The sequence below is a fragment of the Astatotilapia calliptera genome, chromosome 22, assembly GCF_964374335.1.
Source record: "Astatotilapia calliptera chromosome 22, fAstCal68.1, whole genome shotgun sequence".
NCBI lineage: Eukaryota > Metazoa > Chordata > Actinopteri > Cichliformes > Cichlidae > Astatotilapia > Astatotilapia calliptera.
In genome coordinates, this window is record NC_137442.1 from 8,348,725 (window position 1) to 8,364,447 (window position 15,723).

General features: G+C 38.3%; 1 protein-coding gene across 3 annotated transcripts; it reads left to right on the plus strand.

The window, feature by feature from the left end:
- Positions 1 to 2,235: 2,235 nt before the first annotated feature.
- Positions 2,236 to 14,368, plus strand: LOC113015432 (T-cell differentiation antigen CD6-like). 3 transcript variants are annotated; one of them, XM_026157472.2, is made up of 13 exons: positions 2,236 to 2,380; positions 3,166 to 3,243; positions 5,089 to 5,370; positions 8,531 to 8,848; positions 9,334 to 9,648; positions 10,360 to 10,422; positions 10,567 to 10,710; positions 11,768 to 11,881; positions 12,059 to 12,181; positions 12,409 to 12,480; positions 13,397 to 13,570; positions 14,004 to 14,102; positions 14,186 to 14,368. In XM_026157472.2, exons 1-13 carry the CDS (start codon positions 2,329 to 2,331, stop codon positions 14,221 to 14,223), a joined length of 1,872 nt encoding a protein of 623 aa, XP_026013257.2. In that variant the 5' UTR covers positions 2,236 to 2,328; the 3' UTR covers positions 14,224 to 14,368. The 3 variants fall into 3 exon arrangements, with proteins under 3 accessions (XP_026013257.2, XP_026013256.2, XP_026013258.2); XM_026157471.2 differs by having other exon boundaries at positions 11,768 to 12,181; XM_026157473.2 differs by lacking the exon at positions 12,059 to 12,181.
- The last annotated feature ends 1,355 nt before the right edge of the window (positions 14,369 to 15,723 follow it).

Sequence of the window (15,723 nt, forward strand, 5' to 3'; positions counted from 1 at the left end):
GTAAGTAAAAGTTAACTAAAAGGAGGTCAAGTAAGTCAGAAAACATTACATTAATACATTCAACAATAGCGGTGTTGGCCGTCTGATTGGGATCTGGGATGCAGGGCCTCCTTGCTGCTGCGGAGCCTTGGACGACCGCTTGCCTCCACCCCGGGGGAAAGGGTAACATCTCCTGGGTCTAGGTGCCGCTTCTCCCTCCAGGGGCGAGGGAACCTGGACCTGGGGTATAGAGTTTGTTTGGGGAGTGTGATTGTGTGTACAGTGTATGTCTATCCCTACGTTGGGTGAGTGCTGAGTATTTGTATATGTGTGCATGAGGGTGGGAATGCATGTTTGTGTTTATATGTCAGGTCGGATCTTACACTCCACCTCTCTGGGAACTCCCAGGCCCTCCAAAGGCCTATCTCCCCTCACCACACTCCCTGCCGGTAACTGATGCCCTCAGGGGTCAGTGCGTTGGTGGTTCTTGGTGTCCGGGGCTGGGCGCTCAGGTATGTACCAGCTCACTCCCGGTGACTACTTGGCGGGGCCTGGTGCCTGTTGCTCGGTCAGGCCTCTTCCGGGGCAAAGGGGGCCCTCGGGCCTCCGGCCTCTCGGCCTGCGCCTTGGTTCACTCTGGCACAGCTGGCTGCCAGCAGAGCCGGCGGGCACGCCGCTGCAGCCTCCTCTGGCTTCTGTTCCGTGGCTACTGGGTGACCCCTCATCTGGGGCTCTCCTCAGCTCTTCCCAGGAGGGTGGCACGGATGCCCCTCCGGTGGTCCTCCTTGGGCTCTTGCACTCTGGGGCCTCTGGATGTCTGGAGCCTGGATCTCCTCCATGCCTGCTTCATGCCTTGGGGGAGGGGGCTGTGGCTCTCTACATCCTCTAGCAGACCATTACATGGGGAAACCTTTTGAATACAAGCGCGCTGATCCGCACAGGTGTGCACACGGGTGTCCACTGTTCATAGACATAAACTATACCTTTATTGGCTGCTATTTCCAAGCACATTGTGCGCTGTCTGTCCTGCTTGCTACACAACAACATTCAACATTTCGTATTTACTGCTGTTTACACTTAGCTAGATTAATGTGATGGTGTTGTGTTTAGTATGTTGCTCTGTTTTTTTTGTTGTTGCTTGTTTTCTCTTCTTTTTCTCTCAACAGGTGATCCAGGAGATTTTTTTTCTTTTTTCCTCTTCTTTCTCTTTTTAAGTACCCTTTCTCACGGTCCCTCTTCCCTTCTGTTTTTCTTTTCCTTCATCTTTCTTTCTCCCTTTCCTATCCCTCAGTCATGTCTGTCCCGTCTGTAACAACTGAAAATATAATAAAATAAATAATAACAACAAAGGATCAAATTCGCAGATACGGCAAGGCCATGATGATTAATTTAGCAAAGTAAATCCACTGGGTATCCTTGTTGGTCTTCAGACAACAATTCTGACGGCTAAAGAACCAAATGGGACAGGCAAAAAAACCCCACCAACAACAACAACAACAAAAAAACAACACTGCTAGAAAGTATCACATGCACTTACGGGAGGCTGCATTTCGTTGCCCTGTACCTGTGCATGTGCAATGACAATAAAGTTGAATTCTATTCTATTCTATTCTATTCTATTCTATTCTATTCTATTCATTAGGTAGAGTTTATTTGTTCGCCTTAAGTTTTCAAGACTTCGATTTTACAAGGTGCTGGAAACATTTCACAGAGATTTGGGTAGGCTGTGTTAAACACATCATTTGGGGTCCAAGTCTGCCATGAAAAAAAATCCACCACACCATTACACCAACCGTACTACATTGAACTGAATTATGTTGTTTTCATCCAACATATAAAACTAAACTTAACTGCAGAAACATGCAAATATAAATATATTTATTTTCTGTCGAGAGAAAATTCATACATCATAGACGTATTACTAAGAAATCACTGACATGTTTACATGTTTAACACAGAAAGGTCCAGCTCTCTTCCTGCTCTTAAGCCAATACCTACAATAAAAAAGAAAAAAACCCAATTAGAGTCCATCCATCTATTCAAACAATTAAAAATGTAAAATAACAATAAAAATATTTTAAAAATAAATATTAGATATACATATATATACACATATATATAATCTGACAAAAGTTTGTACAGCTGTTTGTACAAAAGCTGAAGTACCACAAAGGCTTCACTTCCCTCTGCGAAGCAGCAACTAGGAAGTTTTGCAGGGTACCACCACGGGATCAACAGAGGAAACCACATTGACAGACTTACTCTATTTGAGCTAGACGTCTGAGTAGCTCCGGGGTTCGACTTTGAGCTGTACAGTGTAGAAGGTATTTCTCTCTCTCTCTCAACAGAATGAAGCTGCTGAAATTCATCTTAATCATCCACGTGAACTTTTTTTGTCAAGGTACTGTTTACAGTTTTTTATTTATTTAATGCTTTGTTCTCACAAACAGAGTAGAACTTTTGTGAAATCAGCGTAAAATGAAATGATACTATTATCTATCCCTTGTGTTATTTAAAATATATATTAACTGGTCTCATGTACATACAGACTGTTATCTCAAATGTTACGTAAAAGACATGAAGTCAGTGCTGTTGGTAAAGTAAAACGATATAGACCCTGTTTGCTATTTTGTTGCTGTTGTTATAAAACTGTTGTTAACTTGACAGTTTATTGATAAATACTTTAGCTTATTTATGTCAGAACATGTCAGATCCTAAATTTGTCTTTGTAGAGAACCTTTCCTTGGAAAAATAGACTGAAAATAACATGATCGGTATGAAGATGAAAAGCAAATCTCGATATTTCATGTATATTTTCATTTTTTGTACATATTTCCAATTTTTGTACCGTATTATTTAGCCTTTATTTAAACTTTCCACATGTACTTTAGTGCAACGAGCACGCCACGCTATTTTAAACCTTCAATTTAGGTGCTTGGGCAGGAAACATTAAATGAAAATCAGAACTGAAGTCTCTTAGAAAAGTAAGTGAAAAATGTGGAGGAGAGATTAGTTGTAGTTTCCTATCAAACACTTCAGTATAATTGCTCAGAAAACGGTGACACATCGTTTAGCTGTTACTCTTTGCAGTACATGTGGTTTAAAAGCATAGTTTGATTAGCTTTCCAACTAGATGCTCACTCTGTTTCTGATTCCTAAAGAGTTTTTTTCCTTTCTTGATTTCAGCTTTGAAAAATGCAACCACTGAAAACGACCCGTCTGATATCCGTGTGAGTGGAAAGGGAAATAACACAAAAATCAGCAGTAAGTGGGATCTTCCCTTTCTGTTTTCCGCATAGTTCACTTTTGTACAAAAACACCGTTATACCAGAATTTTTTGTCCAGAATCAGGATAAGCACTCTACTCAGAGGCAGTATAAATGTTTCATCAGCACAGGAAGTGGGGGTGACCTGCTTGTAAAACCCATCTTGGTGAATTTTGCAGGTGCAAATCAAACAGTGAGCTGAGAACACACACTCCCACGCTAACTCGGCTTTGCCTTGCAAGCACAGTTTCTTGCTGTTTTGTGTCTGTGTGTGGCTTTTAGTTCAGCTGCATCCTGAAAAACACATTTTTGCCCCCAAAATACTTTAGTGCATACAATTTACATTCACAAGGATTCAAAACAAAAGTAGAAGCTGTAATGGTGCTAAAAAATACTGGAATGTCTGATGAAAAAATAGGGATTAAAAATTAATAAACATATAAACCATGTTAAAAGTAAAATGGTAAAATATATAAACAGGACTATTTTTAAGGGATTTTCGTATTGCTTGTACTGTAGACAGAACACATACACGCAGGAAATGTGTGGCCAGGGACTTTCAAGATGCACCAGGGTGCATCTTAAAAGAAGGGTCTCTGGTGGCCAGAAATACAGCGTGTTAGCATAGCTAAAGGTTGTGAGGTTAATCTCAGCACTTTGATAGTTGGTGTGCGGCGCCAACGTGTAAAGATTGCAAAGACGTATGCACAACCACAATCCTGCACAGAGATAAAAGGAGGAACACGCTTGAGTTCTTTTCTCAAGGGAAATGTGGCACTTAAATCTACAATTAAAAAAATTGACAGCTAAAGAAAAATAGCCCCAGTGGAAGCATTCTCTGTAAAGTCATAGTGTAAAACTGGCAAAGTCGATCAGATATTGTGAAGGTTGTTAAAAATGTTTGTCACAAAGGACACATTTAGATGAAGACCATACGAGATGTCACATTTCAAAAAGACAAAAAGTAAAAGCGAGATGTTAGTTTTAAAGAGGTGCAAGATTCAGTTTAGTGGCTTTTAATGTTGTCGAAATGATCGCGTTCATGTGTCAACCACACCAACGTGTCCCAGAAAAAACCTCAGTTCTTGCTCAAGTAACCACTCGATTAGTGAGTGGTTAGATGTGTCTGTAGTGGTGTTATAAGTAACATGTTATATCATGGTCACTTTAGCTAGGACAAAGAGCACTAAAAACAGCAAAGCCAAAAAATGTGGAAAAATAACTAATATAGAGTTTTTGTTTTGATATTTTAGAAGGTCTTTTCCTTTGGTCTCATACTTTGCCATAAACTGAAGTAATGTTGTTTTATTTATTTATTTTTTAAACAGATTCTGTGGCAGGTTAAATGTACTGTAAAATAGCAAGAGGGACAACAGGTCCAATTTAGTCTATAGACTAAATTGGACCTGTTGTCCCTCTTGCTATTTTCTGTTATATGTATGCTGTTAATGGTGGATAGTCATATTAAACAGGGTTTTGAATAATGAGGTCAGCAGGTTTACATGCGAGACAAGGCCAGGTCTTCTATGTGATGTCAGAGAGAACAAATAGTGTTAATATGATCACTTAGATACATCAGCCTCTCTCACTCCCTGTTCCAACATTTTATTACTAATGGTAGAGCCAATAAGAAGAAACTTGGCTTGAAGCTAAAACACCTTGTTTCAGATGTGGAGTAATCTGTGTGATCTTTGTCCCTTTTCATCTGTGTTAACTCAAATTAAATAATTGTCAGACACAGACAACCTGAAGAAAAAATGTGTTTTTTTGCAGTGTGCTATCATGGTTGTTTTAATGAAATTACAAAAAAATTGCTCTAATTCTTATTTCTGTGTGTCCTCAGATGACCCTTATGTCTACTCTCTTGGTAGAAAATGCAAGTGGACACTCAGGTTGCCTAGGAACAGGAGCAGTGACATAATGGCGCTCACAAATGACTGTGTGAATGGGTTGTCTGAACAGATCTGTCAGGATCTTAAATGCGGCAGCGTCCATTCTATTAATAAAACCAGCTCACCAGGCAACATCACCTGCTTTCAAAACTGTTCATACCAACACGGACGTTTGGAGAACTGTTCACTGAGTGTTGGAAGTTCCTGCAGTGTGATCCATGAAGTGGTTTGTGGTAAGACTTTTCTTTAATGTCAGCAATCAGAAAAATCTAATCAGTTATATAAATTTTAATATATATAGACGCTGTATTAGTTTACATGAAATTTCCGGTTCTGTCCTCATTGACTCAACCTTCACAGTTGTAAAGCATCAATCAGCGAATATTAAATTGTTCTGCATTCAAGATGGATGTAGCCAATCAGGATGCTAACATATTCACACAGATTTCACACACCATCTGGACTTTCGTTTCATCTGACAGCGAACGGAGTGTTCAGACTAAAACTTATGTAACTAAATATCAAGGAAACTAGATACAGTTGAGGTCAGATGTTTGTTACCATGGACACCTCAAATAGGTGCCTTTGTAGCCATTAGCAAGCCTCTGGTATAACTGTGGCTGGATATTTGACCACTCTTCTCGGCAGAAATGGTAGAGTTAATTTAAATTGGTTGGTTTTCTGGGCATACTTTCAAACATAGTCCATAATTTTTAAAAGGGTTGAGGTCAGGGCTTTTGCAAGGCTGCTGGAGAAGCTTCATGTTAGCCTGCTTAATCTATTTATAAAAACCAGTTGTGTGTTTAGGATTATCTACAAATTTAATCCTGAACATGAACTAATTAGCCTCTGAGGGTAAGAGTTTGGTTCTTCTTCCAGATTGTGGCAAAACGGTGACATAAACAAATAACTTGGACAGACCTACAATTGTTTGAACTGATGATCTTGGAATCTGAAGTTTTTGTGTGGATTAAAGAAAATCCAAAATAAACTCAAACTTGTTTTTTAAAGTCATAAAGAACAGTTCAAAATAATCATTAAAAGACTCAAATTACCATAAAATTCATATTCATGATGGATGCATGTGAGAGTCTGACCACAACTGTGTATATTAGACTATCACAGTAACTATAAGAAGAAAACTGGATTTTTTTTGGTTGATTTCACGTGGAGGCACATGTTTCTTTGGAGCATGAGGAGACAAACGGAGCTCTACTTACTGAAATATTATCTTGTTATGCCACTGAATAAATACTAACTAATACAAACACTGAGACACAGTTATTATTATTATTAGCAACAAATATTACTATGTAGACAATGCGGTCTACATAGCAAGAAGCTTGATAACTGGAATTGCATAGAAGTGTACTGTGTTACTGCAAGGCTGGATTTGCAGTAGGAGGATTAAAGATATTTTGCTGTTAAATATTTCAGACAAGCAGGACTTTTTGCATTTGTTGAGGAATTTGCTCTTGCTGCTGTGAGATATCAGTTTGGTTGTTTTTGAGATAACATCAAGAATTCTGAGCATCATGTCAGATATAAATCTGAGCGTTTAGAAAGAACTGAACTTCTTTGTCATAACTCTGACTTTGATGTTGAACACTACCGACGAAAAAAAACTGTCATTCTCGGAAAAATATTTACATTCATGATTTCTGGGGGCACCATGACCTGTCCCTGGGGCAGTAACCTGCCATTGTACCCTAACAGATCTGTGGGAGGAAACTAGAGCACCTGAAGAAAAACAAAGATTAGGCGAGGTTTGAAACCAGAAGGTTTTTTTCTCACACGCCAAATTTCCAAAACCGACATAGAACGAAACTCCTCGGAACGTATGAAATGCTTTTCATTTAACCTAAACACATAAACAGGAAAACCTCAAAATCTAAAAATGGAAGGAATATTTTATCAATTTTTTTATCAATATTTTTTTTTAAAAGAAAGGGAATTGTCATGTATTTTAATATAATACACACACACACACACACACACACACACACACACACACACACACACACACACACACACACACACACACACACACACACACACACACACACACACACACACATTTTATGGACCATCAATTCAAAAACAGGCGATGAACAGTCTGAGATATCTTAAAAATAACTGAGGACTATTGTTGTGTTTATCTGAATTTGAGGAGTGTGACCGCATGTCATACATGCCCTTTCCTGTCTATAAATGACTTCCTGCCCTACGCGCTGGTTTATTCTCACCTCCTCTTGTCTGTACAGAAGTCGTGAAGCCATCACTAATTCTCACTGAAACCTTTCCCAATATGCAGCAGCAGGCCTAAGTTTTTATCTGCTCTGTCCGTCATCGTCTTTAAGCAAACACTGGTTAATCATGTTTGAGGTGTGGAAGCTGGTAGGGAAACATTATGTGTTAATATTACAGATCACAGTGGCTCTACCAAAGTACTAAACCTTTACATGTAGAGTTTTTGGAACTGAGCAACTACAATATTTTACTTTTATAATTTATAACATATAGCTGAGATCTAGAAATATATTTTAACTCTCAGTCTCCATCTAACTTGGAACAGCAGAGTGTTTTATTGAAAAACAAAAAAATAAAAAATGTTTTTAGCAAACATGAAGTGACCTGTTGCTTAGTGAAATCCTGCTATGAAGCCTCAAGTATCATGTTTTCAGACTGAATGTGATGAGCGACCTCACTGTGAAATCTCTACACCCTGGTTATTCCTCCCTTCTAATTATAAGTTAAAAAATGACTCCAACACAAAACAAGTCATTGAGCCTGTAAAGCAATCTGAAAAGGGTTAACTGAGGTCACAGAGGAAGGCAACCCAGGAGATTTGCCCCCTGCTGGATGTTAAAAATAATGCAGGTTTAACACACTTCCAGGATGTCTTTCAGTCCCTTAGACTGTCTATAACTGAATCAAAAGGACAGAAATTGATCCTTATCATACCCCTGTTACTGACCCACAGTCACTCAGTGGGTTTAACTAATTAACCTCATGTTAATTGGTTAAGTGATTGCCTGCTTGTTTATTATCCAAAATTTAAGAAGCAAAAATATGCAACCTTGTGTGTTTCCCTGACAGTGACTCTGAATTAGCCTCAGGCAAAAATAACTGAGCACTAACCTTTAGATGTAAGGATTTAAGAGACAAAAAAATCATAAAGAGCTGTGATTTTTAAGCAATGAGAATTCATAGTGGAAGAGATTTCTAAGTATTTGATTGGTGACTGTCAGATCTGACTGTAATAATTTCAGTTAACACTATCAGGTCATAAGATTTACATCTTGATCACCAGACTGTGCTGTTAGGTTAATTATTTGCACGAGTATTAATGATGAGTAATGCACAATAATAATGACAGGGTGTCATCCTCAGAACACCAGCTTGTGCGACTGGCAGGAGGGACAGACCGCTGTGGTGGACGAGTGGAAGTATGGGAAAATGGGCAGTGGGGCACCGTGTGTGACGACCACTGGGACCTGAATGATGCTCATGTGGTGTGCGCCCAGCTCGGCTGCGGTTACGCTCTCAATGTGACGGGCCAGGCCGGCTTATTTCCCCCGGGGAAAGGACCCATCTACCTGGACGATCTGAACTGTACGGGCAACGAGGAGAACCTGTGGAGCTGCCCGGCTACACAGGAGGAGGATCAAGACTGTGGACACAAAGAAGACGCTGGTGTCGTGTGTTCAGGTCTAGTTCAAAAAAGTTTATTTATACATGCAGAAATCAGAAAATGTACTATGAAATTTTAATGTTATTAACAAAACAACTCTGAATGTGAACATTTATTCTTGGGGCTTAACTTGCTTTCTGCACTGGTTAAAAAAACATCTTAAAGATTTTCGTTGTTTCTTCTAAAAGTTACATATAACTAAACTTCAAATTTATGTTTCCATGAAATGTGATCTTCACTACTAAAAAAATGATCAGCAAAAATACAGAAATATTGAATGAGTGATGTGTAGCAAACAAACATAACTCAGGAGAAACATCTCTGTTCATGCATTTTTGAGAATGAGGTTAATTATGTATGTCATATGTTAAAAAAAAAATCAAAGTCATTATCCTTAGCGCTGGTTTATCACCAGCTGATTTACTTGCATTATTTTTTGGGGAATGTTTTATGCCATTTTGCTCCAGTAGTTTTACTCCTTGTGACATCTGTGTCTCTGCAGAGATGCGAGGCCTCAGACTGACTGGAGGTATGGACCGCTGCTCTGGTAAACTGGAGGTGCATCGTAACGGCAGCTGGTGGTTCGTGTGTAATAACTGCTGGAATGAGATGATGGCTTCCATTGTGTGCTCCATGCTGGGCTGTGGCGATAAGGTGGAAAAGTACACCCAGTTTAATCCTCCTCTCACCCACAACAACGGCACGCTGTTTTACTATGAATGCAAATCACAAGATCAGAGTCTGTGGGAGTGCAAGGAATACATAAATCATCGGTTCCTATGTAAAGACTCAAAAGCTTCTGGTGTCATTTGTGAAGGTAAGGGAAACAGTTTGGTGTTTTTATTTGTTATATACTTGTTAAACAAACAACACTCAAACAAAACAGGAGGAATCAATGAGTGCGAATTTTATTAATTTATTTATTCATTAGCAACTCTTTGAAAAGGACTTCTTTGCACATATTAAAGGGATCAGATATTCAGGATAAAAACAAACATCTGGATTAAATGTTTAATACATTTTAAGGTGGAATTTTGTTAAGACACTCAAATTTTTTAAAAATACATTTCCCCACCCCACCTGGTTGCAGCAGATGGCTGCCGCCTTTTGAGCCTGGTTCTGTCAGAAGTTTCCTTCCCACTGTCGGGAAAGAAACTTCAGGGGTGATTGTCAGAATTTTCTCTGTTGGGTCTTTATAAAACAATATAATGCGCTTTGACCTGACAGTTGCTATGATTTGGCGCTATATAAATAAAATTGAATTGAAATTTTATTGTAATTAACCAACGTATTTCTGTCTGTGACTTAAATAATTACATGTTTGAAGTGCTTTTATTCGTGTGCCTACACATTTATTTATTCATTTAACAGTTGTTGATTGCAGTGAGTCGTCCTCTGAGGAGTTTCTGTTCAATAGTTACGGAATCACATAAAATGTCGTCGTAGCATAAATAAAATTCACATCCAGGTGAAACCAGGTGACCAGATTTCTCCGTTTTGTTGAACAAATTATATTTTTGTTCTGCAGGTTCTCTGGGGTTTCCTAACGCTACCACGGTTAATCCAACTGTAACACCTCAATGGACAACTGGTAAATATTTACAGTTTTATTTTATGAAAAAGTACTTAAATTATTCTTTGAAGTATTATTCTCAGTACCAGTTTCTTAAACGTCGCGGTTAGTCTTGATCCATAATCAGAAAGTGAAGTATTTGTTTCTTCTCTGTGCATCCAGCCAATGGAACCACAGCCGCTGTTGCTGCTGCAGATTTGCCTTTTGCGTCTCTGCCGCTTCTCTCCACCATCTCTCTGTCCATCCTGCTCCTCGTGATTGTCATCACAAACACGGTGCTCTGCTGCCATTACAGGAGAAAACACGGTTTGTTCAGATTTTATTAGATAAATAGATTATATTTTATTGTCCTTTTTTTATTTTAAGTAATTTTAGTGATTATTTTAGGTTATATTGTCTGTAATGATGGAAATACTAACATTCAGTTTATTTTGACAGTTTTCATTAAAAATCTCTTCCATCAGTTTTTAAAAATATGCTTATTTTCCCAAACAAATCATATTACTTTATAGAAATGTTTTTATTTTCATAGGTAGATGTTTAACATTTTATATTTCACTTTATGAAATCAATAAGGGTGAAACATGCTGCACAGCTCCTATTTATTCTAACAGTGTAATGTTTTTTTTAGTTAGAATCTGTTTTAGTACAGACAGGAAACAGGTGGATATAAACAGATAAAAGATGACGCATTATACCGCCAAAAAATAACCTTAATTTAAAATTAAACCCCCATAATAAGATACGTTCAAAAAAACAACAACATCTAGAATATTTTCATGACACCCAGCTTGTCCACAACATTTAGGAAGTAATGGGAGAGGTCAAATTCCTAAAAGAGGTACAAATTAATTTAATGTACTAGATTGTGAAAGAGCTGCAGGCTTACCTTGACTTTGAAAGAAATTAATCTGAAGTTAGTAGGATGAAGAAAGCACACATTTAAAAATATGTTTTACCCAGCTTCTTCCTAACACGAGGAGATGACATTAGTAGAACACTAAGAAGGTAGCATATATTATTTTGGATTTCATTATCAACATTTCTAACCATTTTCTACTGCAAATCCAAGGCACTTTAAAGCCATACACTCACTGTAAATCGCTCAAAAAGTAAGGCCTTAAGATAAGAAACATTCATGGGCTTCCTAGAATCTGAAATTTTTATAATTTTAAGATGCTGCGTTATAAAAGTGCAGAATACAGAAATTAGTACTCTGACATTATACAGCAAAATGTTAAAGAAAATCTAAATATTTCAATACATTAAAGTTTGAACTATTTAATCTGTTTTATTAAGTTGCGTTGCGGGGCCTCTAAATGTCATACGCTAATGACCCACGTCTTGTTTTACATGTGCACAGCTTTCTTACTCCAGCAGACGCGCAGCAGCCCACGAGCTCCATCTGGTCAAAGCAACAACTATCACGAGGCTGTTAATCTCATCAAAGTCACCGCCAACCCGGCGGAGACTGATGGTCAGTGGTCGAACAATTCAACATGTCGAACACTAACACAGCTTTTTTCTTTCTTTAACCCCGCAGGCATATCTATCTGTCGATTTATCTATTTAATAGACATGCACGGTAGTGAGGAAGTTGCAGATTTCATCTCATCAAATCGTTTAATCTTTTTTGTGTGTTTGTCTCAAAAAGTCCCCTCCAATCCCAGGCTCCTTTGGACCCAGCTTAGTAGTGCTGACAGCACGTCAGTAGATACAGACTATGAGCAGTATGACCCAAGCATTGACCCGTCTGTCAGTTTATCCACCTTTCGGAGTGAGCCACGTTCTTTTATTTTTCCTCTGCATTTATGTGTCGTTTCTCAGCCGTTGCTTCTTTGTCTCACACTGTTTCTGCATTTTGCGGTTGAAGCTGCTCTGTCTATCTGCATGTTTGTGTGTGTGTGTGTGTGAGCAGATCATGCTGTTTTGCACTGAATGTTTGCAGAATGCTCTGTAAAATATTGCATTGTGTGCATCGTGTCACTTTTTTTTAAAATCCAGATTCTCAGCGATACAGAACAGACGTTAATCCTTTGATGAGGCCTTCAGGTCTTGAGAGCCTTTGTGAAGAAGGTGAGTCACAGTTCGTTTGCAAAGTTGTAACACTTTGCAAAACTCAAGCAAAATGCATCATTCCCATTAGAAACTACTGCTGTGACAACAATCTGTAAATGGAAGAGGAACACTGACTTTCACTTTTAACCAAAAACAAGACACAGAAAACATAAAGAACAAACAATAGGTACAAAATAATCATCATCATGATAAATCTTTATTTCAGACTCATGGTCTATAAAAAATCAAATCACATAAAACACAAGAAACAAAATAAAAAGATAAAATACACATTCCCACAAATCAGATTCCCACATGACAGTTATACAAGTGTCCTGAAAACTTAAAGGTCCACAACGATGCAATTATCCAAAGAAATCTATACACAAGATTTCTTTCTAAAAATTGACCTGTATTGACATTAGAGGCTACAAACAACACATTTACCCTGAGACAACCTGGTTTCTTCAGTGATAACCTTGTAGGGTCATTAAAAGTTACGTGAAGTTTCTGCTTTTCTGTAGTTCATCCAGTGTGCAGTATACAGCGGATGAACAGTGTACCCTAAAGATGCAAACTGTACAGTCATGCGTAACAGGATGTTTGCTTGTGCATAGATCAGCGTGCATTATCTATAAATATCATCACCATCATTTGTTCTGTCATAAGTTGCGCAAGATATTTGACCCAATTACAGAGGAGGTTATTATTTCACAGTTTAAAGCGAGCAAATCATAACAGCACGAGGTCATCCACATATAACTCTGTTAGGACTAAATTAAATATCTTGTTTCTAAATGGATGTAAATGCAGGACATCTTTTTTTATGTGTTCCTTAGAAAAAACCCCAATAAGAAATCACACGTACAGACAATTCTTGTTTGTGTCCCAGCTGTGCTACAAAATTTCTCCATTTTGTGTTTTATTTTTTAAGGTCCGCAGCCCTCAAATACAATGACAGGAGCCTTTCCAAGCTGTAACGGTGCCTCGACATATCCTCAGTACGCCAGAGTGTCAAAGATCTCAGTGGACTCCTTTGAGTCGTCCAGCACCTCCTCCGGGGAATGCTATGAAAACTTGCCCAAAGATTACGTCAACGTGACGCCTGGTGAGTTCGCTTCACTCCCCTCAGTCCTTTTTTCTACCAAATAAATATTGTGGAATATGCTTATTTGTTTCCTTGTTGGGTGCTGGATGAGGATGAACGTGGTCATGCCTGTAGGTCAGCTTATTTTCTCAACTTTTCTCCTTCCCTCTTCCAGATAGACTCCATGTTTTTTTTTAATTCAGTTTTTGAGATACTTAGGGAAAGTGTTGTAGTTTACATGTTATAAAAATAAAAAAAAGTCCTGGGATTATTCTAGCTTTAAAAAAAATAAAAAAAATATTGTTGTGTGATATAAAATTCAAGAAAGAAGAAGAAAGGCTGATAGTCACGTTTCAGTTTGTCGAGGGTAAATAAATAAAAGGTGTAAGTCCATCTCAGACTGTCTGAAATACTTTTTTATTCAATTAAAACTGAAAAGCTTTTGCCGTTTCAGATCCTCTACCATTGGAGTCGTTTGTTGGTCCTTCTGATGCTTCAAAATTCTCATATGGTCCTCTTCACTCTGGACAAACCTCAAACATGCAGAATTCAGGTAAATCTCAATAAACAGACGTGCAGCTGTGGAGGAATAAAATGTAAAACATTTACTAATCTCTCTGAATGTTTGATGATCAGATGACGACGAACTCTACTCGCCTGTGAGCCCCGACTGAAACTCTGTGTCTGAGGATGACTGCACAGCAAACTGAGGGTGTGGGAAAGTGTGAGAAGAAGAAGTCGTTTTCGTAAAGGAAAGACATCCTGTAAGATCAAGAAAATGTAAGACGCTTACAGCGATCAATGCTGGGATGTTCAATGTGATTGATTAGCTTTTTAAAGCGAGTTTTATTTTTGTACACAAATGCAAAGCAAAGGCTGGAAGTCTGGAAGGCACAAAATGAACATGTGTTCTGTGAATGTAGCAGAAGGAACTGTAATATAGAAACAGATGGCGTGGCACACTTATCCTACAGTTAACCATATCCATACCAGTTGTAATGGTCTCTCCCTGTGACCTATGAGCATGATCTCATCCCTGTTGAACTCCTATGGCAGATTATGGTTTGACATGTTAGACATTGCCTTTAAAATAATTAAAAAGCCATATTAGATTTAAAAAATAAAATAAAATAAAGCCCTCCTACAGCAGCACAACACCACACTGAGACACTTTACTCTGGGTTTTCTTTGAAATTGTCACCTGTCTGTGTCTGTTTTGTGTTGTTTATTAAAAGATTTGTAATATTACAATGTATTAAGTTAATACATGTTTGGCACATTTATTTCTTTGGATGTAGACACGAAAATCTTCTGAGCACCAGCATAATTTCAACAACTGTTATGAGCACAACATAGCCAAAAATATGTGGACATCCAAACATTACCCAAATAATTTTCTTGTAAAAAAACCACAAACCTTAATGTCTGTGAAGGTTCTCAGTCATCCAGTTCATCGTAGTCTAAGGAGCTTGGAAAGAAAAGCGTCTGGACTTGAAGAAGCTTCTCGGATGAGAGGTGAAACGTCTTCAAGCAACTTAAAGAAGTCCAGACGCTTTTCTTTCCAAGCTCCTTAGACCACAGACCTTAATGGGTCTGTGGTCATCATGGGTTTCCTTATTTTGTGCTATATACACTGATACAAGGTGGAGGAGGATATTAAATATAGTTAAATACTCTATGCACAAGTGAGCCTTTAGAACAAAATGCTTATTTTCAGTTTTTCCTCTTCTTGGATCTGCACAATGTCAGTGACAATGGATATTACTGATATGGTCAATTCAGGTCCAGCAGTTTGACGCTTCTGTTTGCTGGAGGCAGCCAATCAGAAGAAGTATGGCAGCTTGTTTCAACCAAAGCAATCTCAGTAGGTTAGCCACTAAAGCTGGGCCATAAAGCAAGGAAATAATATTTATGTGGCACTAATTCTGTTTATCCCGGTGTGTGAGGGTTAGGGGTTACAGCTAGATAAGCTATTCCACATCTAACTGAAAACATGAATCACTCAGTTAAGGAAAAAGCTTAACTGAACTCCCACAAAGCTGCAGTACAATTTCTTACATTAAAGGGTCACAAGCTTTTGTCTGTCCACATACTTTTGGCTACTCACGTGCTATTGTTTGCCACTCATCTTCTATGTAAACAGTGTATTCAATATTAAGATCAACCACAAGGTG